Source organism: Columba livia, chromosome 2 (assembly GCF_036013475.1).
Source record: "Columba livia isolate bColLiv1 breed racing homer chromosome 2, bColLiv1.pat.W.v2, whole genome shotgun sequence".
Classification (NCBI taxonomy): domain Eukaryota; kingdom Metazoa; phylum Chordata; class Aves; order Columbiformes; family Columbidae; genus Columba; species Columba livia.
The window spans coordinates 136510809-136538326 of record NC_088603.1 but is presented as its reverse complement, the minus strand read 5'-3'; the positions used below and the strand labels follow the sequence as shown (position 1 = coordinate 136538326).

Here is a 27518-nt window from a genome sequence, read left to right as displayed (position 1 = left end):
CTCTGCTGTTGTCCTCTAGGGACAGTCTCTCGCAGATGGAATTAGATGAGAGGAAAAAAAAGACACAAGCAGACATGCTCACACATGACACAAAGCAGGAGTTTTCAGGATCTCTCTCTGTTTTGTCACGTGGAACTGTTTTACAGCTGGAAGATTTCACTCCATTTTTAGCACTCTACACACACAATGATGATGCTATTTGAAAAACATGCAAATTAAAATATATATCTGGCCAAAGTTTATTATTAATCTAGGCACGCTTGTTTAGAAATAAGACAAGCATATCCAGCCTGTATTATTTTAGTATTAACAATTGACTTCTGCACTATCTCTCGGTGCCAGAGTCTCAGAAATTTGAAGTTAAATGGCAGAACAGATAAGATGGTTGAAAAATCTTCTGTTGCAGTACTGGAATCCAAGTATTTTCATCAGGTGGTTTTCAAGTTGTTAACATAGGAGGGAAAAAGCAAGTAGTTTACTTCAGATTTCACTTAGCATACAGGCATCCAAATTTCCAGGAACTTTAGCAGAATTAGACTGATGAACACCTGTGATGAGCCATTGCTGGAAGTCCTGCAGTAGGGTCCTGAAGAAACTGTGTCCCTGTACTGGAGGTATGTAAAATAGGATGATGGTAATGGAACACAGAGGCTCTGAAAGGGAGAATCTGCCTGCCTTGTGCCCATCAAAAGTTTTTGGCATTCCCTCTCCCCTCTGGTGTAACAGATACCAAATCATTGCAGTTTATTGTATTTAGTACTATTAAAATAAATGAATACTAACTTTGGGTAACCTTAAAAAGCTCAGTTGCGAACTGTGACAGTCAGCCAGTGCTACGTAAAGAGCTGTGATGCCCTTGGGTAAAGCAAGTATCTCCAGGAAGAGAGTGCAGCAGGATCAGGAGGTACGCTGCCACTGCTGCTGCCCAGCTGCCTGGAGATCTGTTGTCTCTGAACGCTTTTTCTTGCTTAAGTTTTATTTCCTAGCATAAGCTTTTTTTAAATGTTGCAGTCTAACGTCACAGTCCAACCACCAGATGTAAAACTCACTTAGGCAAATGAAAGTCTTCCATGAGACTGATGAACTGTAGGAGTGGTTGCTTCAAGATGCTGAGCATAGGTAGATCCTGCTGGTAGCATATCGATGACCTGAATTCTGAACCTAATTTTCAGATCTTAATGGCACTTTCCGTATTTTGAGGAGTTTACTGTTTCTGTAGTGTATCTGTCTCTTAAAAGCTGAACAGAAATGTTACCAGCAGTGAAAACTGACAGGGTTTATCTTGCTTCTGCCTTGGTCTGGGTGGTTGGTAGAAGGCAATCCGCCTTGAGACGCTTGATGTAACTGTACGGCTGCGGTGTGCTGAGGTCCGTTGTTCCCTGCTGTCACCCATGAGTTGTGTGGTGGAGGGTGTCACTCCCAGCAGTTAGAAGGAAGCCCAAATTAAACTTGGGTTTTGAACCCATGACCCTTCAGGTTTTATGAATTAGTAAGGACGTTATTTGGTGTAGGACTGCAGTTCTGATTCGCAGAACTTCAGCGCAACAGTGTGCTGCTCTTGGTATTTCTGAAGAACCATGTATTAAGGGCAAAATTAAACCAGGGAAGTGCTTGGGTGATGAAGGGATTTCTGGCAGTAACTAGGAAGTGCAATAATGGCTGATTTCTTTTGAGGCTGACCCTGATATTTGTAGTCTTTACATCCTATTAATTCCTTGAAAGATAAGCTGATACAAGAATGATTTGCCAGAGCCAATGGCTCTTCTAAAAATCTTGGCTCAGATTATATTCCCCCTTCTCTCCACATATAAGATAAAAGCGCTATGAATATGAGGTTAACTGAATTCAAATAGAAGGTTCTCCCGAGTTATTGCATTCCTTAGAAAATAAATACATTTCTCATATGGTTGAGATTGATCAAAAAAGTATTCTGTATGCCAGTGATTACATTCCCATCTGTGATTAAGGTTTTCTGTCTGCATCTGGTTTTCACATTATATTTCTGTAACAAGAATCCTTTATATGGCAGAGTTCACTCTCTGTATTTTCTATTAGCTGCAGCTTGAACTACTGCACGGATCGCAGATTTACACATGTGGTTTTCATTACTTCATACCATTGAGAAAAAGTAATATTTGTTTGGGAAAGTATGTTTTTCAAAATTTCCATGGTAATACAACATGTTGATCCTTCTTTATAACACTCTTGTAAGACTACAAATTGTTTGAGGCATTCTACTTTCAGTGAAGTTCAGACTTTAGACAATTTTGCATTTGAACAACAGCAGCAGTTTACAATTCAGGAGGCAAAAATAAATTTGAAAAAGGAGATTAACTTAGAATGGGTATAGCAGAATGTATCCATCATTTTGGAAAATGTGGCATGTAGAGAAAATGAACACGGGGCTGAAACAAAGGGAGGGTAGTAAGTTAAAGTGATGTCTTCATTGTGAAGTGGATGACAGATGGGTGCTTTTTTTCTTTTTGAGCAAGAACTTTTTTTACAGAAAGAGGTTTAAAATTTTTTTACCAGACATGAAAAAGGAGTATGCTATTCAGCAGACACTAACACAGAATTGTTATATATAATTTAACATATTTGATAAGAATTTTTTTTGAGTGGCCAAATTAGTAAAGGTTAGCAAAACATGAATACATCTTACAGATGGCTGCTGTGTGTAATTCTGAATCCAAAATATGATGTTAATTTAATGTTCCGCTGTAAGTCCATATTTCAACCAGATTGTGCTATCGTCACTCAGTAGAAAACTTAATGTTTAAATGATTTCAGTGAAATTAATAGGGCCACTTGGTCAGTGAAGGATTCTTCAGTTTTGGTAAGGGCATGAGTTTATGGCCATAAAAATCAGATCAAACAATAACAACAATTTAGGGAATGTTGTATGCGTTTATGGAAAAGGAAAGTGTTACGCTAAAGTCCAAACAATTGAAAAATACGCAATTCATGATTAGGCACAACTGAAAGGTAAATTTATTGCTTATATAAGAACATGGTGACAACTGGAGAATTTCATACAAAATAAAAATCAGTTTAGAAAAGTAGTTATTGCACCCAAGTTGGGGAGTCCTAACCACATTTTTGAGATTGTTTTCCAAATGCCAGAGGCAGTTGTGTCATGTTGAAAGATTTGCAGTTGCCAAATCCTTGGTAAAGTCCTGCAGTCTTATGCACCTCTCGTTTTCACTGAAATCAATAGGATTTTGGGTTGTATCAGGGCTGCGGGGAAACGTCCGACCACAAACACAGGAAAGAAAGGACTTGAGTGGTAAACTCCTTTGTTCTGTAACCTTAACTTGGGAAGCTTTGTTTTGGTTTGAGGAGGGTGCTTGTTTGTGGGAAAGACTGCAATTTCTAGCACAAACACGAATGTCATCTTTTGCTGATGCCCTTGGGCGATACATTTTTTTGCAATAAGATCTAGTCCAGGCGAGGGCTGGGGCTGGGGCTGGGTTCTCCATTAGGTGCATGCAGCTGTGACCAGATCCTTATGCATGCTTAATGCTATGTCCCAAAATACCCAAATAGTGGATGCAGATTGAAGCATGTATGTAACTGTGTGTGCCTGGCTTTGAAAATCTTTCTGCCTTGACATAATTATGAACCCCTGAAAACCATATTAATGTCTTGGAAAATCTGACAACGCTGTAATACAGACTCATAAGAATGACAAAGTATCTTTGTAACCCAAATAAACAGATTTTGTAGGTGTTGGGGTGGGAGGGAAATTGCCTTTTCAAAAGTGGGAGGATGATTTGTAAATATGTCAATAGCTTTTTGATCTCCCTTTGTTTAAATGTGTTTGCTGGTATGACTTACAAAGCCAAATTAGTACAGCGATGTGTAACTGCAAGGTCTCTATTTTTGGTAACCCTGTTCGTTTAATAAATTATTCTCTAGAGCTTCTGTTGAACCAGGTAAAGTATGTAGTATTTTATATTATATTAATGTATTGAAACCCAAACATTTTTACAGAATTATCTAATAGGTGTTTTTATGATAGAATACAGGCTGCCCTTAGTTTGTTGCCCTTGTATGTCAGCTGTTTTAAATGAGCAGCTTATGTGGAAGAATTAGTACAGTTTTAAAGTACTGCCTTATATTAACTAAGAAAATGTGAGTAACTAATTCAGAATGATAGCATTTCTGTTTTTGCTTTTTATTTAAAAGATTGCTATTGTCATGCAAATTAAGGGGTGTGGTGCTTCAAACTGGCTGTGATATGTGCTTCTTTTTTTTTTTTTTTCATTTGTTGTTGTCAATAGAAAAGATTGATCTCTGGGCTGGTGAGCGTAATATCTGTCCCAGTCAGAAAAGGAAAGAGGAAATTAGCAGAGCGATTGGTGGAGAATGATATCTGTCAAAAGAAACACTTGGAGAGCACTGAGTTTAGTGATAGGTGACTGCCGGAAAAAAGGGAACTTTGAATTTTGTCAAGGTAAGGAACAGAAAAATATTTGATTTTTTTAATCTGCTTACCTTTTAGAAGTTATTTTTAATGACTGTACCTTGCCCTGTAAGCTGTAATTAAAAGAGAAAACTTTCCCTTTAGCCTCTGAAGAGTCTGTCTAATTCAATGAAGGTGGTGTATTCATTTTAATATCGCTGAGAAAGCATACGGCAATACCAATAGAATCCATCAGTGATGACTTCTCTAAAATCTTTCTTAGCTTAAAAATACACATGTGTCATTTTTAACTGTTGTTTTTTTCTTCTAATGTTTTTGATGACATAAGTGCTCTTTATGTGGCATGTAAATGTTACTTGGCTGGGCTGTGAAAATCATAAAGATCAGTTTTCAGAATTGGAACAGTATTTGCAACCAGCTTAAGGGACAGTTGTAACCACATTGGCAAAATGGTTGTGTTTGTAATTTATTGGATGCCTCTGGTAAACTTACTGCATTGATAATCTGCGATAAATTTGATTGAGATTATACTGAGAATGGATATTTCTGCTGCTTGTGTGCAAAGATTTTTACCATAGTGGAAAAGTAAATCTGCTATGGCAGAACAAACCTTCTGGATAACCTATGACTGTCATTCCTGTCTTTACTCTAACTACATTTTTTCTCCTAAAATGGTGTGTCTAGATGGCAAGAAACTACTAAACTGCTTTTAAGTGCTTTCCAACACTCTAATACTTTCTTCCTCGGTGTTGGACCATTTAGCCTATGACATAACTTTGATAGAGTACAATACCAAAATAAAATGAGCAGCGTCTGAGTTTTCTAGGCTGAGCTCCAGTGATTTTATGGAGGCGGAGAGGCCTTGGTCATGTCACCCATCTACCGACCTGAGACACCACGGCCCACGCTGCCCTGTGTGTGGGGTGTGGGAAGGAGATGGAGCTCAGCTGAGAGAGCCAGGAGGAGGCTCTGCACATCCCCTGGTTTTGTGCACCAGTGTGAGCATACTTTTAAGAAATGAAACCCAACTAGAAATGAATTTGCATTCTTATTTGAGTTCTTAGCTCAGTTTAAAAGAAGTTTATGCTTCTCTGGGACTTTCCTGCACGCAGGCAGCGCTGGAAAAGAATTAATAATCCTAGCAGGGTTTCTTCTTGCATTTTTATTTTTCTAATTTAGCAGTGTATAGCTTCTGACTAATTCTTCTTTTTCCTGTCTACAATCTATTTTTCAAAGTGCAAGTGTACCCTGTACAGGTGGTTGTTGGTTGGTTTCTTTTGCCATATGGCTCTTCATAAAGGTTTTTAAAAAAATAAATGTAAAGGTGAAGATTTCATGCCTGAAGCATGCAGAACTGCCATAGTAATCGGAAGCTTATTGTGGTTTATTGCTGTCAGATCACGTGCAAGATAATGGAAATTTCATACAACTTAGGAGATAGGCATGTTTTCTAATACTATTCATTTTTATAGAAAGAGGGAATTAATATGACTGAAATCAGCTTCATCTTGATAAAGTCCAAATGATCTGGTTGAACTACTGAAATATTCATAAATGGGAAGGAACATCACGTTATATGTCTTGTTAGCCACTGGGCAGGTCTGGCTGCCTGTATCACCTGGGTGCAGGCACATCTCTACCATTATGCAGTTGCCATGTACTAAATGATTCCCTTTCCTGTGCAGTTCTGTCAGTGTAACCTTACACCAAAACAAACACATCCTCTCTACAACATACCTTAATGAGTTAACAATGTATAGTTTTCACTTCGGTGATGATGATAATCCAAAAATGCTTTGTAGCTCTTTATAAAAGAGAGTGATCAGTGGTGGTTAGCAATTTTTAGATCTTCGAGCATCCCCATTTTGACATTTACTTGAAATGAGGTAACTTGAGTAAGGTACCTACATGTGGTTGAATGTGTTTGTCACTTGTTCAAAAATTTTAGTTTTAAGTGGCCAAGAAGCTCCGAATTGAAATTTGCATGAGTGATTAGAGAGGAGGCAAACACTCTTACAGATTAATATGGATTTTGCTGTGACTTACTATTTGAATCCAAAATGACACAAGACAAAATAAAAGGTGTTTGAGTCTATTGTCTCCTTGAAGCAGTGGCCTCTTGTGGCATTAGAATACCTGCTTATGCTTTTGTGATCTCTTTTGTGCATCCTCATCCGTCGTTTGCTATTGCAAAGTTCTTCTTTTCTTGGTTGCCTTTTTTATCCTCAAAACAATTGTTTGCTTACCGATGTGTCTTAAAGAGTACAACTGAAATAATAAATTCGCTTTCTAACATATAACAGATGCAAAAGGGGACGAGTGTATTATAGACAGCAAATTATCATTACACAGCTCACAATCAGATTTTCATCTGTTCATGTGGCGCACACCTGTGGCTTTGCTGGCGTTGCTCTTGATTGGAGTGTGAGAGATCTTAATGAAAAACAAAGCCAGGATGACAAGGAGAGACTCTATGGCACACACGGGCTACTTCACACGTCATAAGAAAGTGAAATTTGAAATATGCTGTTTTGGAGAGAATGCCTGGAGCGTGCCAGGGTAACTCCGCAAAGGGAACCAGGACCCTGCTCGTTGCTGCCCTGCAAATAAGGTGGTTTTCTCTGGAGGTCAAGTTGATTTGGACTAGTTGGGAGCAGTGGCTGATTTCTCCAGCTTACTTTCTGAGCCGGTAAGAATATCCTGGGCAGGCATCCAGCTTCTGAAGTACAAAGAAAATAACCCATAATCTATATAAAACACTGGCGGATGGGAAAGGGGGGAAATTTACAAAAAATAACAGAGTTTGAGAATAACTGCGTTAAAAGTAGAATGTAAGGGGAGTGAGTGTGTGTCATTAGTATTTATTCTAATTTGAAAATACAATCTTTGAAACCTTTGAGGTGAGCAGAGGACAAGCTCTCAATATGATATAGTATGATAGTATACTTATTAGTAAACTGAATACTTATTAGTAAACTGAAACCAACCTGAAGCTGAAGTTGTTCCTTTTTCAAAGCGATTCCTTCCTCCCTCCCCCCCACCCCCCCCCCGCCTTGAATTTGGGTTCCCTCTTTTCACCTCCCCCTTGGTAATGTACTGTGGCTCTGATAACACTAATGGGCTTTGCCCCACATGGAGCAGTGAGTGTATTGTACCGCTGCTCACTGATCCCAGGTCAGTGTGATGCGTGAAATCAATTTATTTGAATCTCTTTGCCTGTATAGGAATTTGGCGGCGTGCCAGTTGTTTTCATTTAATGTTCTTTGTGTTGAACACAGACAAGCAGGCATGCTTTTGTACTCCTCTTTCTTCTGGGCTCTTCTCTTTTCAGCCAATATTCTATGCTGTGGATTTTTTCAGAAAAAAAATGGAATGTGTTACCTTTTTGAAAAATAATTTTTGTTTAAATAGCCTTTAAAGAGTGTAGAAACTAGGTCAGTCATAGAGCAGCCTGTGCAGGGTTTCTCAGCGAGTGTAGGTGGTGACACCTGCCTTTTCCCATTTCTTAAATTTGGGGCAAAATAGGAAACACTGGTCTGTTCTTTTAATGCCCGGCTCTATGATTTATGTCCTCTTGTAAGACAAAGACTCTCCGATATTGCTTAAAACAGAATAATTTTATTTCGAAATAAGTGAATGTCTGGCAGTTGGTTGGATGAATCAGAAATACTTTTCAGGATCTTTTTCATTTTGAGTGATGACCTTAATGTAAGCTTGAATTTGGAAATCCCTTGCTTCATCTTTTTGTCTGTTCCTTCCCTCCCCCCAGATACCTAATACCTTAACTGGCTGGCTGAAGAACAGCCACCTGAAAGTACCCATTTCTTTCATTTTTTCCGTCTTTTTATGAGAAAACAGAAAGGCATGTGGAACAGAGCAAGTCATTTAGCCCTCCTTAAATAGGAAAAAAAGAAAAAAAAAAAAAAAAAAGAAAAGAAGGAATAGGCAGTGCAGATATTTCCAGGAGGATTTGTTTTAGAGCCTGGTGTCAGGAGCAGTGGACTCTGTTGATGCTCCGGGCGGTCGGTGCGGAAGTCGATGTGCAGAACCGCGGAGCCGCGGCGCAGGGGTCAGACTCGTACACATCAGCCCCGTTTCCTTGTTTAATTACCTGAAGAGCAAAACATCCAGGCTGGGAGTGTGTGAAAACCCAGTATCTCGAGCAGCAGTTTGCCGCTCTGACATCCTGCGTGGCCGGCCCCGTCTGTCCGCAAACGTCAGGGCTGGTTCCTGACAGCGGGCTATCTCTGCCGGGCCTGGGTTCCTTCCATTCAGCAGGCATTGTGTGGAAGAGGGTTTGGTCAGGAATCTGAGGTTCCTGCCGGTTCTTCCAGCCCGGACAACCCTGTGACAGATAGGCCTGACTTTCTTTTTTTTTTTTTTTTTAAAAAGAAGAATAATAATAAAAAAAATTGGCTCTTTTTAGTCTTTCCCTTGTAATTCTGGCATTAGTATAATATCAACTGAAACAAAACATGTTAACCCCTTTGCTTCTGAATTCCCATATTTTTCCTTTTACTTTGTTTTTTCTTTCCTTGCACAACCTCTTATTTTCAAAGGTGAAATCTTCTAAGGAGCAAATTCTTACAGCTGGAGTTTTGTTATGCAGCAAATAAACTTATGATTTTTTTTTAATAGTAATCATTAACATAATAATAATACTTGGCATTTTAAGCTTTTCATTTTTAGCATGCTTGGCAACATTATTTTTATTTATCCCATGGAATGAAACCAAGCCAATGTTTGTTCTGGCATGACCTGTTAAAAAAGCGGTGGCAGCTATCAACATTTCCATTCTCATTTTTCATGTGATTTTCTTAGTTGTCCAGCCTGGTGTTCAATTTTAAACTATTGGGATAGGCTCAGCTACAGTCGTTGCTCCTCGTAGCTGCTGTTTTTTGAGGTAGCTCAACAGGCTGAAGGTGCGGGTGCAGGGCTCTGTGCACCGGTCAGGTTTGGGCCCATAAGTAGAAAGTGTTCATTGGGATGTAAAGCTCAAGATCATAGCTGAAAGAAACTGAAATGTTAATTCAGGCAAAGGTCTAGAATATTTTCTTTGATTTGTGAAGAATTAAAGCATAACTTCTTTTTGAATGATAGATGAAGACCATGACTCTTATTTGGAGAATTTTGATGTTCTAGTTTATAACACAGTGCTGTTAATAGTTGTATTGGCAGAACTTAAGATCACAAGGTACAAGCAGTAGAGGGAGGGAACGTAATTAATATGGCTTTGCAGCAAAAATGAGTGTAGCATGCGACTGTTGCCTTTTATTGTTGTGGGCAGAAGCCGGTCCAAGAAAGATATTTGTGGTTGTAGGAGCGGAAAAGGGAGAGCCAAAAGTTAACTATGGTTTTGTTTTCTTCTTTTGGTCCAGTCTGTAAAGTTATGCCTGTAGTCTTGGAGGACAGTTTCACATGCTCATGATTTGGGGTACTTCGTATGTGAGATTGAAAATATTTGAGCAGTAGCTTGTATTTTCCCTGCTAATATTTCATTAGTATTTTGTAATACAGATTTAAGGGCATAGTGACAGTACCAGGTAAGGGGTTTTAGGAGATCCGTCATTGAGAGAAGGTGGCCTTCAGTGGGCACACTCAGCTGAGAGTCAGCGATAGGGCAGTGGGACCAAAAGAGCCATTATGATCCATTGTGCCACTAATCCTCCATCTAAGAAGGATTTGCAAGGGATGGTGCAACAAAAGAGCTGTTACAGTGTATCAGATCGATAATCGTGATCTAATAAACGCTTAAATATATACATAATCCTTCACCTTTAGAATCAGGCCCCTGTCTTCATTATGAACTCCTTAGGCTACTCTGGTGTAAAGGAACCTTTAAGTAAAAGTGAATTACTTAGACATGTAGTTTTAAATCCCTTTATCTTGCCATACTGTAAAGAAGCCATAGGTTGAATAAGTATCTACAGGATGAAAAAAAAAGATGATTTGTGCATTGTGGGCAGTGTCATGTTTCTGTAGGGTTTGTACGTATACAGGGAGTTCAGTTAAACCTTTAGAAGTCATGTAAGTTTTGTCTCTCCTTCTAAAGTTTTACAAGGCTTTTTTTTTTCTTTCTTTTTTTTTGTGGAGTTCATCATCTAATGAACTGTCCATGACCTCTAGACAACCATTGCCCACCTCAACCAGTAGCATAGTAAAAGAAAGTTCTGCACAGACCTGTGGTGACAACAACCACCACGCTGTCTTTCCTCCCACCCATCAGGTGTCTGGCTTCTCTTCGAAAACGGCAGAAAATTATAGCCTTTAATCCGTGGCTGTCACCTCAAAAATCCCTTGGAGATAACGGTTTTAAATCAGCATTATTTCTGAAACTGAAAAAATATTTAGCTTGGGCATCTCTACAGTCTCTGCTGTGACAATCTTGCTTAAGGAAAGTTCTCGCAGATAATGGTTCCCAAGCTGGTTCGGGCTTTATTAAAAATGGCACCTTGCATTGTGCCCAAGCACTTAAAACTGCTCTTTGCAGATGTTTTCCTAGTGTGAAGTGGTGTAATTTGCACTTGGTATGAAATTCCACTTTAAAATCACCTCTGCATTCTTCTCCCGCTTCTCTTCTGAATGGTTACAACGAAGCACCATGTGGAGTACAACACAATTAGAGAAAATGAAATTATATTTTAAGGCCTGTGTTCCTCGAGGCTCCTCCCTGTTCCTAAAGAAACAAAGATGTTGTATGTTAATTTTCTTTAGCTGTCATGGGATTCATCTGGGTTGGACTACAAGCACAAAGCTTATTGTCAACACATTGTGCTTCCAGGGAGTGTGCTGTCCTCAGATTGCACAATGTCAGCCAGGTCCCATTCTGGCTCAGTTTTGGAGTGGAAACCTGACTGGCACAGTGTTTGTCTCCCAGTTTTCTAGCTTTCAGGGCTAGCAGAGACAGGAGAGGATAAATGTCCAAGGCAGCACGAACAGAAACAAGTCGTGTAGAGGACTGGGGAAGGCCGGTGTGTAGCAGGGTGAGGAGGTGGCCCCAGAATCAAGACCGTAGGGGTAGGTGTGATAGTAGAGAGAAGACAGAAGGCAATGAACAGAAAAGTTATAGAAAAATGTGCTGTAAGGTGTAACTAAGGAAACAATGGAAAGAAAAGTATTTCTTTGACTAAAATCAGTACCTTCCCTTTATCACTCACAAACAATAATGCTTTTTGCATCATCAAAGGTTGAATGAGTCTCTGTACTGATTCTGCTGTGTTCCCAAATACTGAACTGCATTAGAGCAGTTCACTTGGTGTAATACTGCTTTGCCATTTCAGCAATTACAAGGTCTGCCAGTGGGTTGTCCTATTATAACTGTGAGAAGACTCATCCATAACCACTGTTTTTGTTAGGACTTAGTTCTCATCATGTAAAAAGGTGGCCCCCTGCCTTTATGCCATTAGACCATCTCATTCATCAGGAATAGTTAAAATATTTGATGAAGAAGTGGCTTTCTCACCTGGCTCTGGAAAGCAAATAATTTAAATGGAGAAATATGCTTAGCTGTCTTAGATATGCTCAAATATTTATCTACAGTCCTCATTCATTGCATTCTTTAAATTACTCAGTAGTTGACAGATGTAATACTAAAATAAAGGCATTAACAGTAAACACCAACATACTATACAGAGGCACTGCTGTGATGTTACTGGTACTACCATGTATATAAATAGCTAACAAGGCATGGAGGAGGGCCTGGTTTCCAGTCCACTGTAGTGGAGGCCAGTGTAAGGATTTTGCTGCCTGATGCAAGACCAAGCTCTGTTTTTGGAATGCTTGTTTGTTTTACAAGCACAACATTACCCTTATATTGTTGAATATATACATATATAGCTATATGTATGTATCTGATGACTTGTGGCTTGCGTATTCGTATTGAAACTCACCAGCAACAATAGTTTTGTATCGAGGCGCCTTTTAACAAAGCTTTTGTACCATTATAAATGTAGTAAATAAGTACAAGTTGATCAATATATGACAAAAGGGTGAAGAAGGGAGGTCAAGAGGTGAGAATATTTCCATATAAAACATTTTCTCCCTGTTGAAAATGGCAGTACAAGCATAAATGTTTTGTACTGCTGTGTATTTGCTCCACCTGGTGGATTTTCCCGGAAGTGTATTTAATGCTTGCTCATAAGAGGAAGCTACCTGTAAGACACAGTACTCACAGTAAATGCTTTTGGTTTGTTGGTTTGGTTTGTTTGTTTGTTTGTTTGTTGAGTAGCAATAGCATTGTACAAGGCAGATTTGGGGGGAAGGGGGGATGTGGGGGAAACCACATTAAAATTAGATATTTCTCTTGGCCACACTTGATCAGTACAGTAATCCCTATGAAAGCATGGCAAACCAAATCAATTAATGATAACAGTTTACTCTTAGACTCATCTAGAGATTAGTGATTAAAAAGTCCAGATCTGTGGCTTGTGGGGTTATATGCGATCAGTGAAAGTGAGGATTTGCATTTCCCCCCCAAATTTTTGAGCCTCCCATGAGAAGTAGCAGTGCTATTGAACAAGAGAGTTCCTGCGCTGAAGTGTTACTGCTGTACATCAGCATAAAATCTGTCTGTCATTAAGCTAGCTTTGCAAACCTTGTTTTCTTTGGAATTCGTAAGGACTCGGTTATGCTTTGATCATCTCATTGTTCTCCTTAGGTTATTTTTTTCCTTTAGAGTGTAATGGCTCCCTAACAGAAGGTGAAGTTTAGAAAATAGTGTCTCCATATGCAAGGGATTTGGAGACCTTTTTATTGTCTTTAAAAATGTCATTCATAGTCCTCATTAGCATTTATTGTTGCAAGCGTACAAGCAGAAAATGTGAAATTGGTATGTCATGAATAGCTCCACAGAGCTCTAGAGCCCTGAAATTTTGCCTGCAGTGTGGTGTGGGGCAGGCATTGAGAGAAAGCTGGCCAGATGGCTGCCAGCACCGCGCGGAGCCGCGGGTTTTTGTCTCTGGTGCAGAGAGGAGGGAAAGTTCACTGGAGCATACGCTATCACCCCGTGCGCTTCAACAAAACTAACTCGCCATCAGTCAAAACGGGGAGGTGGTGACATTGGAACAAAAGTTTTCCGTATAATGTAACAGTCCTTGTCAAATGAATAAAATATGTTTAGTTAGTGTCACAAATATTGACACGTTACAAAGAAAAATGCAAGGCTCGAATTTATGGCTAGTGGTAGATAACGCGTTCACACAAATATGCTCTCACGTTATCTTTATTATGAAAATCCTGTGCATTGAAAAGACATCGATTAGAGGTCAAAACTAGGGTTAATATACTACAGCAGAAGGAGTTTCCCTGCCCATATTAAATGAGAAAACACTCTCAGCTTCAAGTAAAATAACTGATGATAGCTTTAAACTTTTTTTTTCTTTCCCATTTCTTTCTTTTTTTTTTTTTTGTTTTTTTTGTTTTTGTTTTTTTGTTTTTTTCAATCTTAAAATATGACCCTAGTTCATCAGGACCAGATATTCTGGTCCAGGCTTCTTCAGGTCACACCGAATGTGTTTGTTCTTATGTCAGTGAGATGGCATCTTTGGTGTTTTCTTGTGTCCTTTCAGAAAGAATATCAAATCAATATCAAATTTTCTAAAGTGCTTCAGTGATGCCTGTGATCAGATGGTATGATAGTTTCCTTTGAACCCAAATGATGATAGAAATTGACAGTTAATTCTAATTTACTTTACCCACATTATAGAAAATGCTGTATTTAATGAAAACGGAAGGGAAAACTTGGTTTAGCCCAGATCAAGTGAAAGAAATAGACATCAAACCAAGTACATATCTGTGACTTGGTCCACATGAGTGTTCTTTCTAAAATGTATATATAGAAAGCAAAAGTGCATGCTTTCTTAAAGACCTGAAGCATGTGTTGGCCCTCCCATTCTGAATCAGTTTTTTGGTGTAACTACTCTATGATAGGTCTTTATGCATATTTTCATTATTTTAAAACCAGAAACACACCTGAAATGCCACTGGGATTTCTGATGTTCAACAAGCATGAATTTTTGAGTTCTTGTTTAATCTAAAAGCAACAGGCAATCCAGGTTGCCAAGTCTGACCCACTGTCAAGGTTGCCTTTTCTTAACAGATGTTTTGAAATCCTTTTTAGAGGACTAGTTTCTGATCATCCTGTTGCAAAAGTATGACTTTTAAGTTTTCTTAGCTGAAGATATTAATGCTTTCTCACTTGCAATGAATTTAATCTAGTACTAAAGGTAACACGATGAACAGTTTCTCTTAGACAAGAATATTTTCTTCCAAGTTTGGTGACTGTAGCTTTGTATAAGTAATCTCAAATTAGTCTGAGTTTCACAGAGCTATGTATGTTTTAAAGGTCCCATTTGTCTTTTTTCAGACGTCCAGAAAGCCTTGCCAATAAGGAAATGCTTAGGGAAATGTTTAGTGTTATCTGGCAAATGTTTTGTGTTGTGTGCATTAAGAGCTACTGTTAACAGATAAGCACGTATCTTATTTAAATTCCGTTTCCAAGCAAAGAATTAGAAGTTTATAAAGAAGTGCCTTTCTTGAATAGCTTGTGCTCTTTTGTGGTAGTGCAGTAAAAACAAGGGAGGCTAGGTGCAACGTAATGGAATAAATTTCAGTGTGGGTACCTATTACAGTCCTGGGTGCACTACTGGGACACCAGGCCATAGAAGAAATTAGTGAGCTGCTCCTGAAGGTGTTGCCGTTACTGTACTTGACTTGGACCATCAACTGAATAAAGTTCAGAAAGCATCCCGAAGTGGTCGTCCCCTGTCCCCCCAATCGGCTCGACAGCTCACACATTAGGTGGGTTTGCCCTGTCAGTGGGATGCCTTAAGAAAACATTAATAGCTTCCAGCTGGGTGGAAAATCAAAACGTTTGGGGGCTGACAAAACTAGCAGATTTGAATTTGAAAGCCCAGCTAATGCCCCCATTTTTATTTACCACTCGCCCATAAAAGATTATTTTCCAATATGTCAGCCTCATTTGGTGGCCAGTGGTCTGAAAGTGAAAGTGGAACAAGCAAGCGGGGAAATCTGGACATTAGTGAGTCCGCCCTTTCAAGCTGGTGTGCCACTTTGTGGAATGGCCTTCCCTGAGGTTGGGGGGGTCCTAATGACCATTCATCAATGCTCGTTGACTGATCATTGAGTGCCTTCTCATTCAGTTTATCAAGTCTTGCACATAAAAAGTCAGAATAAGCATTATTCAGCTTTGTTAAAGCCAACTAGGAGTAAAATGCTCCATTTGAACCCATTTTGCCCTTGGTTTTTCACTTTGTTAATGCAGTCCTGCTTAAATGAGTGCTTTTATTGGGTCGGTTAGAATATCTGAAACTATTAATTCTCTTGTATTGAATAGCTGGTGGCAGGCCAGAGCAGATGGGGTAGAAAACTATTTGGTTGGGTGTATTGCTTTCAATTAGGATCAATGAGGTTTCAGCTCCTTTGAATTAACTCACTTAATACCCACTGTGTGAAGTCACAATGTATCACAACAGTCTGCTATAAGTAGAGCGGGAAGTTGAGAAGTCCAACAGAAAAGCTTTGAGTTAAATTCTTCCTTCACTGTTAATAGAGAGCTTTCATTAACTACAGATGTGTTTCAGTGGACTTCCAGTCCCTGTTATTAAGCTGGGTTTGAGCAGAAGGCAATCTCTGTACTTTTAAATGGTAATCGCTTGGAATTTCTCTCTTCCATCAGATCCATGTCTTAGCGACCTTATATCATCCACTGAATAAAAGTCTCCTTTTCCCCGGTTCAAATGCATGAATATGGAGACTGTTTTGCCTTCTTTACCTGTTGTCAAAAACAAGGGTTGTAGAGGATTATTTAAAATTATTTTGTTTTGGATGATTGTCAAAGCTGATTCCCACCCGGGAAGGTGTAGCATAATATGCACCATAAAGAAACTGGCGAAAGTTTATCTTCTATATTTTTTGTATCACTTTCATTTTGGTATTACACAGAATACAGACTCTTGTAATACAGCGGAATTGTTCCTGTGTTAAAACCACTGCCTTTCCTTTTTCTTAGTGGAAAATAAAAACTATCTTACAGAACTGGCTGTCCACCTTCGCTTTGCCTGCTAAAATTTCAGACCCGGTGCAAAAACTGTTGGGGCAACTTTAAGTGACTGCATTAAAAATGGGGGTGGGGTAGGTAACTCGGATAAATATCCACAGATATTTATTCAGGGAGGACTGCCAAATGGGTTGCAGCCTGCCTCAGTGTATTAAATAATGAGAGGGAAAAACTATTCATGCAGCTGGCTGCTTGAGAAAATGCTGAAGTAGTCTCAGATGCACAGGCATTCTGTTAGCCCTTCCATGAGCAGACTTCTAGGTGAGAATCTCCAGGGATCCAGGTTTTGTTGACGTGGATCAATTTAAATGGCAATTACTGTAGTCAGATAACAGCTTAAAAAGGCTTTTTACACACAGAAAAAAAGATGCATAATCACACAGCATATGGAAGTTCAATTTCGTGAGCCGTGGTCTGTGGATTTACAATGTACTGATATTAAGACCTACTTTTAAGAATGAATATTGTTCAATTTTATTAAAATACATCATACCTTTGACACGTTACTTTCTACTCTGAGGCTGATTCAGGTTGCATCTATGTTGATGAAAGGTTGTATTTCCAACTGTGAAAATGTTTTTCTTTTCATGTAGAGCACAGCATTAAAAGAGAAAAACAACACAGCAAATGCAATACTAACTGACTGGTTTTAAATAGTGCATCAAATAATAAAACGAAAAGCATGGTAGATTCCTTAAAAACCTCAGTGGCTCAGACTTTGTTTGTTATTCTCTCTTTCCCCCCTCTACTTTCCCCCACTTCATGGAAGTGGTCTGTCATGAAAACGTTTTCATGTTTTTGTGTTTCTCTTGGGCTCTCCGACACTCAAAAAGTCCATTATACAGAACTTCATTACAGAAGAAAGCTGATCAAGATAAAGACTCACCTCAAGTATTAATAGCAGACACGTTGCATTGTTAGTGCTGGGGTGTTTACTGGGAGCTGCTGCTCTGCTTCTTTGATTGTCTGGAATTTGCCAGTCCTGTGATTGGAGTCTCTCTCCTATTTAAGTGAAGCTTAAGGGTGGGACTTAATGTTAAAAAGTTATTGTGGAAATATCAGTAGATTAAGAGACTCGTTTTCTTTAAGTGAGAAATATTCATGAGTTCAGTCCGGATTTTGGAAGGGTTGTTATTTTTTGCTTTATTTTGCATGTGTGCTTTTCCTAACTAGATCTTTATCAGGCTCTGTGGCAGCTAGAGGAAGGAAGAGGATGGCCTGAAAGCGGGGTTGTTTCTGTGTAGCAAAGGCAGGAGATGGGATAACGCAAAATCAGGGGGATACATAAATAAGTACAAAAGGATGAGTCTTTTACTGACAAGAATGCAGCTCCTGAAGGTCTGACTGAGAATCGCTATCTTTCTATATGGGTTTAAATGTATTCTGCAAAGGCAAAGTCAAAACCAGGACCTGTGTGCTAATTGCTGGAGAAATGCTCATTACTAAAGGGAGAAGCTTTTACAAGTGCTAAATGGGAGGAGAGTTTTAAAAAAGAAGATATTTTTCCTTGTGCCTGGAATTTTGTGCAAGGCTATACGTGCTACAGAAGGCATGCGAGTCAGGCGTCTGTTTCTCCTAAGAGGCAAAGATGTTTTACAAAGGACTAAAGAGGGACTGCTGAGAAGAAAATAGCCAGCTTTAGATAAAGCACTATAACAAAGACTTGTAGTTTTATGTATCATGGTGTCCATTAAAGCTTAATAGGGAAGAGTGCATTGAACCTAGCCAGGCATACGTTATTCATGTGAAGGATAAACATTTAAGGGGTGTGCAAAATCAGAAATTGGGAGGACATGATTGTTTAGCTTTTGAAAAAGCTTTCCAGGGAAGATTTTGTTTTCATCCCCCATGGATCACCATGCAAGGTAAAGGAGAGTAAGCTGCAAATGTTTGGAACATATCAATGCAAGAATCCCAGGGGGTTAAAAGCACTATAGTAAAATAAAAGTGGTCTGCTTTCTAAGTGTGTTCTATTTTACACATACTACTGAGAATCTGAGAAAGGGGAGTGATTTTGATACCCTGTTCACTGTAGTAAAACAGCACAGTAATGACAAAAGCGTGGGGAGGAGAGGAAAAAGAGGGGGGACCCTCTTGTAGATCCTTGTGCACGTTTTGAATTTCCAGCTAAATAAACAAACGTAGTCCTATGGAGGGCAAAATTATGGCTGTTAAAATAAAGAATGGATTTGTTTTCACTTTTGGAGGAGAGCTGATTCGAAGCATTGCTCTTTTTCTTTAATTGCTGTCAGCAGAAGAAAGGGTTAACTTTTAAAGAAAAAAAAAAAGGAATAATTCAGTGTTTGGCTTATCACTCCACATTTTGCTTTCTATTCTTTGGTCATCTGGAACTTGGTGTGAAAGGTAGAGTAAAAGGAGTCAGCTGAGGGGAGCCGGGGTTGTGATAATTTGCACACACATCCCTGTCATTGTTCTGCCTGAAGAGACAGGGCTGGGTTCAAGGCCACATGTGCTCCTGTCATCATTCACATTTCTGCTCCAAGTGCAATACAGAGTGTCAGCTCTCCATCTGTCTTTGCCTGGCAAACGCACGCGCCCAGCATCCTGCCTCCAGCTACGCTGCCACAGCCAGCTCTGATGGCCCCGCTCGCTTCTCTCTGCTCATTCCAGAACAGGAGGCACTGAGCCCTAAATAAGCTCGCTTTTAGGAGAGAGCCATTTACAGTGTGGTATATTTTATCCAAGGATGCCTGGTGAGTTGAAATTATTGCAGCTCTTTCGGTTTTAAATGAGGAAACGCTAATTGTTTCTTGATAGTTTGGGTGTTGGTTTTTTTTTTTTTTCCCTTTTAATATAGAGGGTGATTTGCAAACTGATATGAGTACGGAGCGATCGTGGATGCTAATTCTGTTGTGTATATGTTTGGGGGAGGGGAATTTGTGCGAGGGAACTGCCAGAGATGGTACTTACAGCAGGACTGGATGTTTCAATGAAAAGAGAGAGAAATAGCAGAAAGTCACCTGCTTTGTGGGTGCAAGTCTCTGCATGGGGATCATTTTTAGGAAGAGAAACACAGCTTTGGGCTGGCTTTCCTGACTGTCAGCTGTACCTTGAATCTGCAAACATTTGATCGGTAGAGATCATTCACAGCATTCACCCATCAGTTGAAATTATCTCTGTGAAAAGCTGTTTGTGTTGGAGAAGTGAAGGAGATTCATGAAACAAATTATTCCAACATTGTCCTAAATCATAGTCCTTAGCTGTCACTGGGCAGATCGCTGAAATATGTTCATACAAAATAAAACAATAAAAAAATCTGCTGAATTAGAGGAATTGCTATGGAGCTGGAAATTTTAATAGGTCGGTTTCCTCAGGAAAATATTATCCTTGGATCTTACGATCGCTTGTCTAATTGATAAGTGTTATTGCCAATGAAAATGGTGCTTCTATGCAGGGTGATTTGTCTGGAGGGTTTTACCAGATGCTTGACTCACGACAGAGTGGATTGAATTTGGTGTGTTTTGTTTGTTGGCTTTTTTTTTCCCTCCCCCCTTTGGTAAGGACTGAAGGGAGCCATGTGCCTGATTATAGCAGCCTATGTCTCTGGATAAAAAAAGACAAGGGCTAGAGATCCTACAGCTGGCTGGTTCTTGTGGATTATTTGGGTAGGACAGGCAGAAGAGGCTACACTTGATCACAGAGAGTCTGTACACCTCGCAGATGGTGTTTTGAAACAGTATCTGCCAGTTTGCTGCAACCACAGTTGCATGTAGGTATTGCCAGTTGTTGGAAGAATGTTTTCCTTTTAGGATTTTTATACACGGTCATACCCTACTGCTGGTATGCTTGCTGATCCTCTGGTTGTAACAAGAAAGTGGGCTCTGTTTGCTCAAAGCACAAGGCTAAGAGGATTTATATGGTTGAAATATGGGCAAATTAATTTGCATAGATAACAACTGAGTACTATGAAAGGTCAATTTAACCCTTTAAATGTCAAATTTGATTTGCATGCATTACATTCCTGGGGATGTGGTCTTCTTTAGAAATACCATGGTAATTCATTAATTTGGAAAACTGTCCGTTCTGCATAATTTGAATCCACTGATGCTTTGCTTATATTTGTACGAAACTCATCTTCTTGTACGGTTTACCATTTCTGTGTTTTATTAAGCTATTAAAATGTACTAAAATCACACAGTCTTATCACTTTTGATCCTTGTGTGCATTATTTGGGGCTATTGGCAAACAGTGTTGGAATGCCTAGAGTGGAGGTTTTTGAAAAACTATTAAGCCTTTGGCATTTAAATTACTTAATCTACCTGCTGGTTAAAATTTCATGCATCTTTAATCAAGATGGCATGCGCTACACTTGAGTCTGTATACCCTTATCAATACTCGTTAAGCTTTACCATTAAATAAATCTTTAATTTCCAGCATTCCCTTAAAGCAGCAGCAAGCACGAAGTGTGTTTTAATGTCAGCTCGGAGTGTTAGAAAACCTTGCACTTGGATACAGAGAATACACTAACAGCTGTGACTGGGAGCATGTGCCAGAATGGAGATACTTGAACAGATCTGACACTTGGCTATTTTTGACACCCATCTGCACTTTTTTACTCTCCTCTAGGATGAACTGCCTCTCAAGCTGTTCACAGCATATTTTAGCCCTTTAATATTGTGGTGGTGGTGGTTTTTTTCCTTTTTTTTTTTTCTTCTTTTTTTTTTTTTTTTTTTTTTTTTTAAATGGGCATTATTAGCCATCTGGGGCAAATTTTGTATTTTAAAAGTAAGCACATTATGTACAGGAGATTAAAAGGATGTGTATTTTTGTGTAATCTGATATTATGTCAGTGCCTTTTGTGTATGTGTGAAGTCAATTTCAGAAGCATCCCTTTAGTGATTCTGACATCTGAAGTCCTTCTTCTTTTGGGAAAAGAACAGGAAGTCATAAAGACGGGTTCTGGTTTATGTGTAGCAATAACACTTCCACACAAACTAAATTTGCTCTTCTAAGACAAGCTGCTCATACTGTTATACTTGTGACTGACTGGCTGCTCACCTCCTCACTTCCCTGCCGGGGCAAAGCGACAGCGGCGAGGCTTGCTGCTGAAACGCTGTAAAAGCGATTCAGATCTCTGTTAAGGCACTACTGCAACTCTGAGAAAAGTCTCTAGAAAGATAATCCCGTTAACATGCGGCTTGCAGTAACCAACTTAACCATTTTATCATTCTTTGTAGTGAACTCTAGGAAGTGCTTATCTCTAAATAATTGATGCTAGGGGAACAGTGCTCAAATCTAATACTGTACACCAGTTTGTCTGATTACTGTGAACGTTGCGGGTGTTGTTTGATTTTTTTTTTTTTTTCCCTGAAGAACTGTTTATTCCGGACTTTATTTATGAAACATTACAAATCTATCAGTCATTTTATAGTACTTTCAGAGAACAGATGTTGGCCTACAAAATGCTTTATTATTGCCCATGGCAGTATTCAGCATGGCTTCCTTAAAAGGACAATCAGTGATCACAGTCATTGTAGCCCAGAAATAATGCTGTTCTTTCAGAAGATGGCCTGGTATTAGGTCAGACCACCCTTTCTTTACTTCTGCTCTCCAGATGTGGCTGCGGCTTTCTTTTTTTTTTAAGTTCATGTTTCAAAAAAAAAATGGGTTTGTTTTCAAAATCTGGTTTTACTTAAGATATCTCCATCCTGGAGTGCATTTCATAAATTGCCCACATATTTTTCTTAGCAGAGAACTTAACTGGCTGTAATTTTTAACACATGGCCACATCATGTGATATTTTCAAAACATTTGCACATAGCTTTAAGAAGGTCCCAGCAGAAATGATCCATCATCTCACAGCCAGCCCGTTTCTTAACAGCATATCTGCATTTTCCATTTAGCAGAGCTATATATTATTAGCTTACATTTTGGGTAGTAAAACAGTGCATTGCTGATTGTAAAACATGGACTTTATTATCTGCTGAAAATTGATTTGGCATTTATAGCCACTGTGTACTAGACTGGCTTTCTGGTTTTAACATTAGTGCTTGCAAGTGATGATTTGTTTAAAGAACAGAAACAAAATTGCCATGGACATAACTGTTAGTGTCCTAGTAACTGAACATTTGGATTATCCACCTGTTTTTTTAAATACATGCGTCTAAATGCTGTTATACAGCAAAAGTCTCCTAACAGTCCATTAACTGACTTGTTCTGTTTTAAGTTGCAGTTGCTATGCTGTTATATTAGGACAATTCTGGGTCTTACAAAACAAGTTTCCTGCCAAACAGGGAAAATGTGTCTGGAAATACTTAAATCTGAGTATTAACCTTGCATCATTATTCCAGTCATTGTACATAATGACTTTATCTTCTTCAGGATTCGAATGGGAGTGAAAAGCTCTTTTCCTAAGAGGACCATGGGTCACTAGGTTCTTCAGATACCTATTGTAGGGTTTGGGAGATGAGGTGCAATGACTTGATTTCCAAATAATTAAAGTTTCTTCTTCTTTTATGGTAGTCATAAATTCCAAAGTCTTCATGACATTATTTTCAGCCCATGGGGCTGTGAGTGGCATCCTGCTATGTATGCATAGAAAGTAACTAACACATCGTGGGATGTAGATCATGCTGCAAAAATAGCTCTTAATATATATATATATATATATATATATATATTTTGAGCGTCTTCCCAGACACTCTTTCCCTGGGAAGATTTAGTGCTTTTCATCTCAGACCCTTAGCTGGCGAGGAATGAACAAATCAGTTTCTCAGGACTGGTACTTCATTGGTGTGCCTAGGGTGTTTAGCATAGAACACATCTTGATTTGAAGATTTTGGACTCCACACTCATATATTTAAGGTGTGATCATCCTAGTTTGCAAATCAATATGATCTGTGTATATGTGATTAAAAAAAAAAAAAAAAAAGAGTAGAAGGCGACATGAAATCTGGTCCCTTTCAGGAACTGTACATATACTTGTACCTGTTTTCTGGTTTGTTTACTGCATATTTTTTTCTTCCAAGTGTGTACATCAAGGATACCTCTACAGAAAATCAGCTGAAGCCTGATCTTTCGCTACCAGTTCACAGACTAAAGCTCAGTGCACAAGACAACTTCTGCGCTTCAAACAGTAGCTGGCTTCCAAATCCAAAACTGTGTGCTTCAACTCTTTCCTCATTTCAGATGCATCACTGTTACAGCTTTAAAGTTTCCTAAGCTTGTTGAGCTGCATCTGTGCATGTTAAGATCTGTCTCAGTATCGACAGGGTTAAGGAGGCCAGTGCAGAGTTCACACCTGTGTCTTTTTGGAATGGAGGCATTTCTGTATCCGAGTCGTTTTCACAGTTGGATCTGGTAGGTAATCTTGGAGGATGCCCAACGTGTAGTTAGAAATGTTGGTCTCTTCACAAGCGCAGGCTTACTTCTTGTTCTCAGAAATGCGTGTAATGTAAAACGGAGCACAGAATCAGTGATACTGAGGCAAGTAGAGATTAAATCAGGAAATACATAGGGCACAGCAGTGCTTGGATTTATACTTGTATGCAGACACAGCCTAGCCATATTGGCCCTTTTGGCAAGGCTGATTTCGTTCAGTATCCCACTCTGCTAACCCCACATTCACACAGTTAATCTGAAATGCTGGTGAAGCCTTTGCCATGCTGTACCATGCTATCTATATTCCCTGGCTCCACTCTGCAGGAGCTCAGCCATCTCTGCACCACCTTGCATATTGCGATGTACATCTGTTCTTTCTGCCTTTTGTACATCAGAGTCACCAGACAAAGTGCGGGACAGCATGGAAGCCACTTCGTCCTTGTTGCCACTTATTTCAGGCCTTGGTTGCTCCTGAAATGTTTCCTGTTCAGTCCTTGGACAGGACAAGAACAATGGAGATTACTCCCATCTGGAATAAGCTGCTGCTGGGCAGTAACTTTCCCTCCTGCTGAGGGAATATGTTACAGACCTGAGCTCAAGCAATCGGGAGGAGGAGGATTTGAATTCATGTCTTCTAGAGTGAGGTTTCCACTCAAAAGACTTGAAAAAGATCAAAGCTTACCTCTTCCATCTTGCCTAGCTGTGTCTTACACAAACCAGTTCTACTCGCCAATCTTCTGAAAGTGAGGGTATGGACAACTTTTCTGGAGGAGGGAGCAGTGCTGTGGATCCCGTGTCTCCAAGTTACTGAGGCTCTTGAAAGGCAGGAGTAAAGCATCTTGTCTCCAGTATTTCCCTGTTGGCCAGCTATAGGCAGTTGCTAGTTAAGTATAAGTAGCTTGATATTATCTTTTTTGTGAGCTGTATATAGCTAGCTAATGGGAGGACGTAGAGAAGGTGGATGGAGCCAAACTCCTCTCAGAGGTGCATAGTGATAGGATGTAAGCCTAATAATTATAGTAATGGGGGTAATGGGTAAAAGTTACTCCTGAGGAGATTCTGATTGGACACAAGGGGGAAATTTTTCATGATGAGAATAGTCAGACTCTGGAATAATCTCCTCAGGGAAGTGGTGGATTCTCCAACATTGAACACTTCTAAGATTCAGCTGGACAGGGTGCTGGGCCATCTTGTCTAGACTATGCTTTTGCCAAGAAGAGTTGGACCAGATGATCCTGGTGTCCTTTCCAACCTGGCATTCCATGATTCTATGTTGAGAGGCAACAGGCACAAGTAATGGACCGCGATAAATCCCAAATAGATACCAGGAAAAAAATTATTCACCATAAGGATGGTTAGGCACGGAAACAGGTTGTCCAGAGAGGTACTGGTATTTCCATTACTGAACACACCATATGTGACAAATCTCTGGCAACTTGTTGTAACTGCACATTCTTTGGGGCAGAATGGCGTGGACTATCTGATCTTCTGAGGTCACTTCAGTCTGCATGATGATTCTTTGTTCTACTGGACCCATTGTCTGTTTTGGATACCCAGTCTGAGGTGCTTCAGCCCTGTGCACTGTAGGGGAAAGCAGAGCACTTGGCAACACTGGCTTTTGTGTTGTGTTTCAGGGGGAAATTTCAGCAGTGTTAGCTTCTGGGCACCTGAAGTTAATTATTTATTAAGTCTGATCTGAAACCACTACCTGGTCTATAACTTGCGGAGTGAACTTTGCCTTTGTGTGCCTGTAGGAGAACAGAATTGCTAGACTTGGTGATGGCTGAAAGGGCTGCATCTCCTTCCCATGGTAGCTCATTGAACTGAGATTTACACATACCAAAGCTGGATTTATTTCTCTGTGCTATTGGGTTTAAATATTTTTTCCCTACTGATAATTTCTTCTTCACTGCCAATTATACACAGAGTATGGAGATATAGCCCCATTGTGAGCATTAATTGTGAAAGAACTTAAAAGGTTTCTGGAGGCCTTGGGATTTGAGAGGTGTCACTTCAACTGGAGATTCACTGACCTCTTTGTTTTGTCCCTGTGCTGCAACACACCACCTGGTAGTAATGTTCTTGCAGCTGGTTTAGGGCTGCAGTGTCAAAAGAGACACTGAACTGATCCAGCTTCTAAAAATCTCCTGCCCAAATTCCTGTGGCATGAAGCTACAGCCTTATTTGGGCTTTTCCATGATATTGCATAATGAGTTGTACATTTTTGTTTCTACTTCTTAAAAATAAACCACTTAATTTTCTTGCTCTTGGGATCTGGCAATCTTGTGAAATTTTAATGAGGAATAACTACCTGGTAGGATTCACACTTCTGCATTAATTTAAATTATCCAGCCAGCTATTTCAGTATTAATAGGGATATATGTTCTGGAGCAGTGCCTGCAACGTAACTGCGCTTTTAAATGAGTACAAAGTGTAAGTCAAAGGTGTCAGGAAATCTTTCTGAAGTTTGAAAGGAAACACCATCAACAGTAGACACAGTTGTTAAGAGTACTGCTCATATGGTTCTCATTCATTATGGACATCCCTTTAGAAGCAGACTGTAACAAGCTCTGCGGCATTTTACATATTGACCGAAAGAAGTGTGGAAACAGAAGAGTGAAAGGAATCAGTATTGATCACCTCTTGCAGTAGAGGCCGAGGAATAAGGAAGAAAAATGTATTTTGGTAACCCTTCAAGCATACTGCAAGTTTGTGCAGATCTGGTGCAGGGCCAGGCTTGTATCATTCTTGGTTTAAAAAAAAAGATTTACTGTAATAAATAAAGGTTTGAGGAAGTGGGATTTGCATATTCTTAACTGTTTGCAATGATAATTCAAGAAGCAGGAATATGTTTTACCTTTTGACGTCCATTGCCCCTTCCATTTTGACGGAAGCCCTTGATACATCTTTTCTCTTCTGGGGGTTAATGCATTATTCTTTCTTCTATAAGTCATTCAGAAACATCTTGAAAATGTAACTTTGTACCTTTTCAGTTCCAATGCTTTATTGGAATTTTCCTCATGTGCCTATAATCCACTTCTCCAAGGCTTGGGAGCCCTCCTGCCCATCTTGGGTGCAGATTCTTGTCATCTCCCCTTTCTCTGATTCTTTTAGCAATGCTGAGTTCATTGTCTTATTCTGCTTCCATTTTGAAACCACATGCTGCTGAAGGAGTAATAATCTCCTGGTTTAGTGATACAGGGCCTTTCCCCTTCCTTCTTTCAGACCTCTCCTTACTATGTGCTCTGTGAGTCATGCAAACACACATGGGCTCTAATAGTCTTCCTGCCACAAGATTACAGTTTGGAAAATGTGTGCACTTGGTTCATACAAAAATATGACCATAATTTGATTCTTGCTTCTAAACTGTGCATTCCAGATATATTCTGGTAGCCCTTTTAAGACAGGGCAGCAAGCATGTGCACAGAGCCCTGAATTTTCGTTGTAGCTTTTTTAATAATCCAAATGAATACCATCTATTTGACTGTCTTATATGTGACTTCTCTGTATCTGTCATTCCTTGAATTTTTAAGTGAATCTGTTTTTGAAGGATTTTGCACCTTGCAGAGTACCAGTCACATTATTCATGGTTAGCAAATACAAATTAACATTTATTGTTTTAATTTTATTTTTCCAGTCCATTTCACCACGTAATTGTTGATTGTGTAATTATAT

General features: G+C 39.4%; 1 protein-coding gene across 6 annotated transcripts in view; it reads left to right on the top strand.

The window, feature by feature from the left end:
- RUNX1T1 (RUNX1 partner transcriptional co-repressor 1) overlaps positions 1-27518 on the top strand; it is a 114553-nt gene that overhangs the window by 16138 nt on the left and 70897 nt on the right. For 2 of the 6 annotated variants that reach the window (XM_065053963.1, XM_065053964.1), the window contains exon 2: positions 4284-4456. The exons of 3 other annotated variants lie outside the window; for them this stretch is intronic. In XM_065053963.1, coding sequence (XP_064910035.1) covers positions 4369-4456 — 88 coding nt within the window. In that variant the 5' untranslated portion in view covers positions 4284-4368. Of the gene's footprint in view, positions 1-4283; positions 4457-18846; positions 19217-27518 lie in introns of those variants that run through there. One more of the 6 variants, XM_005499455.3, reaches the window with a different exon arrangement.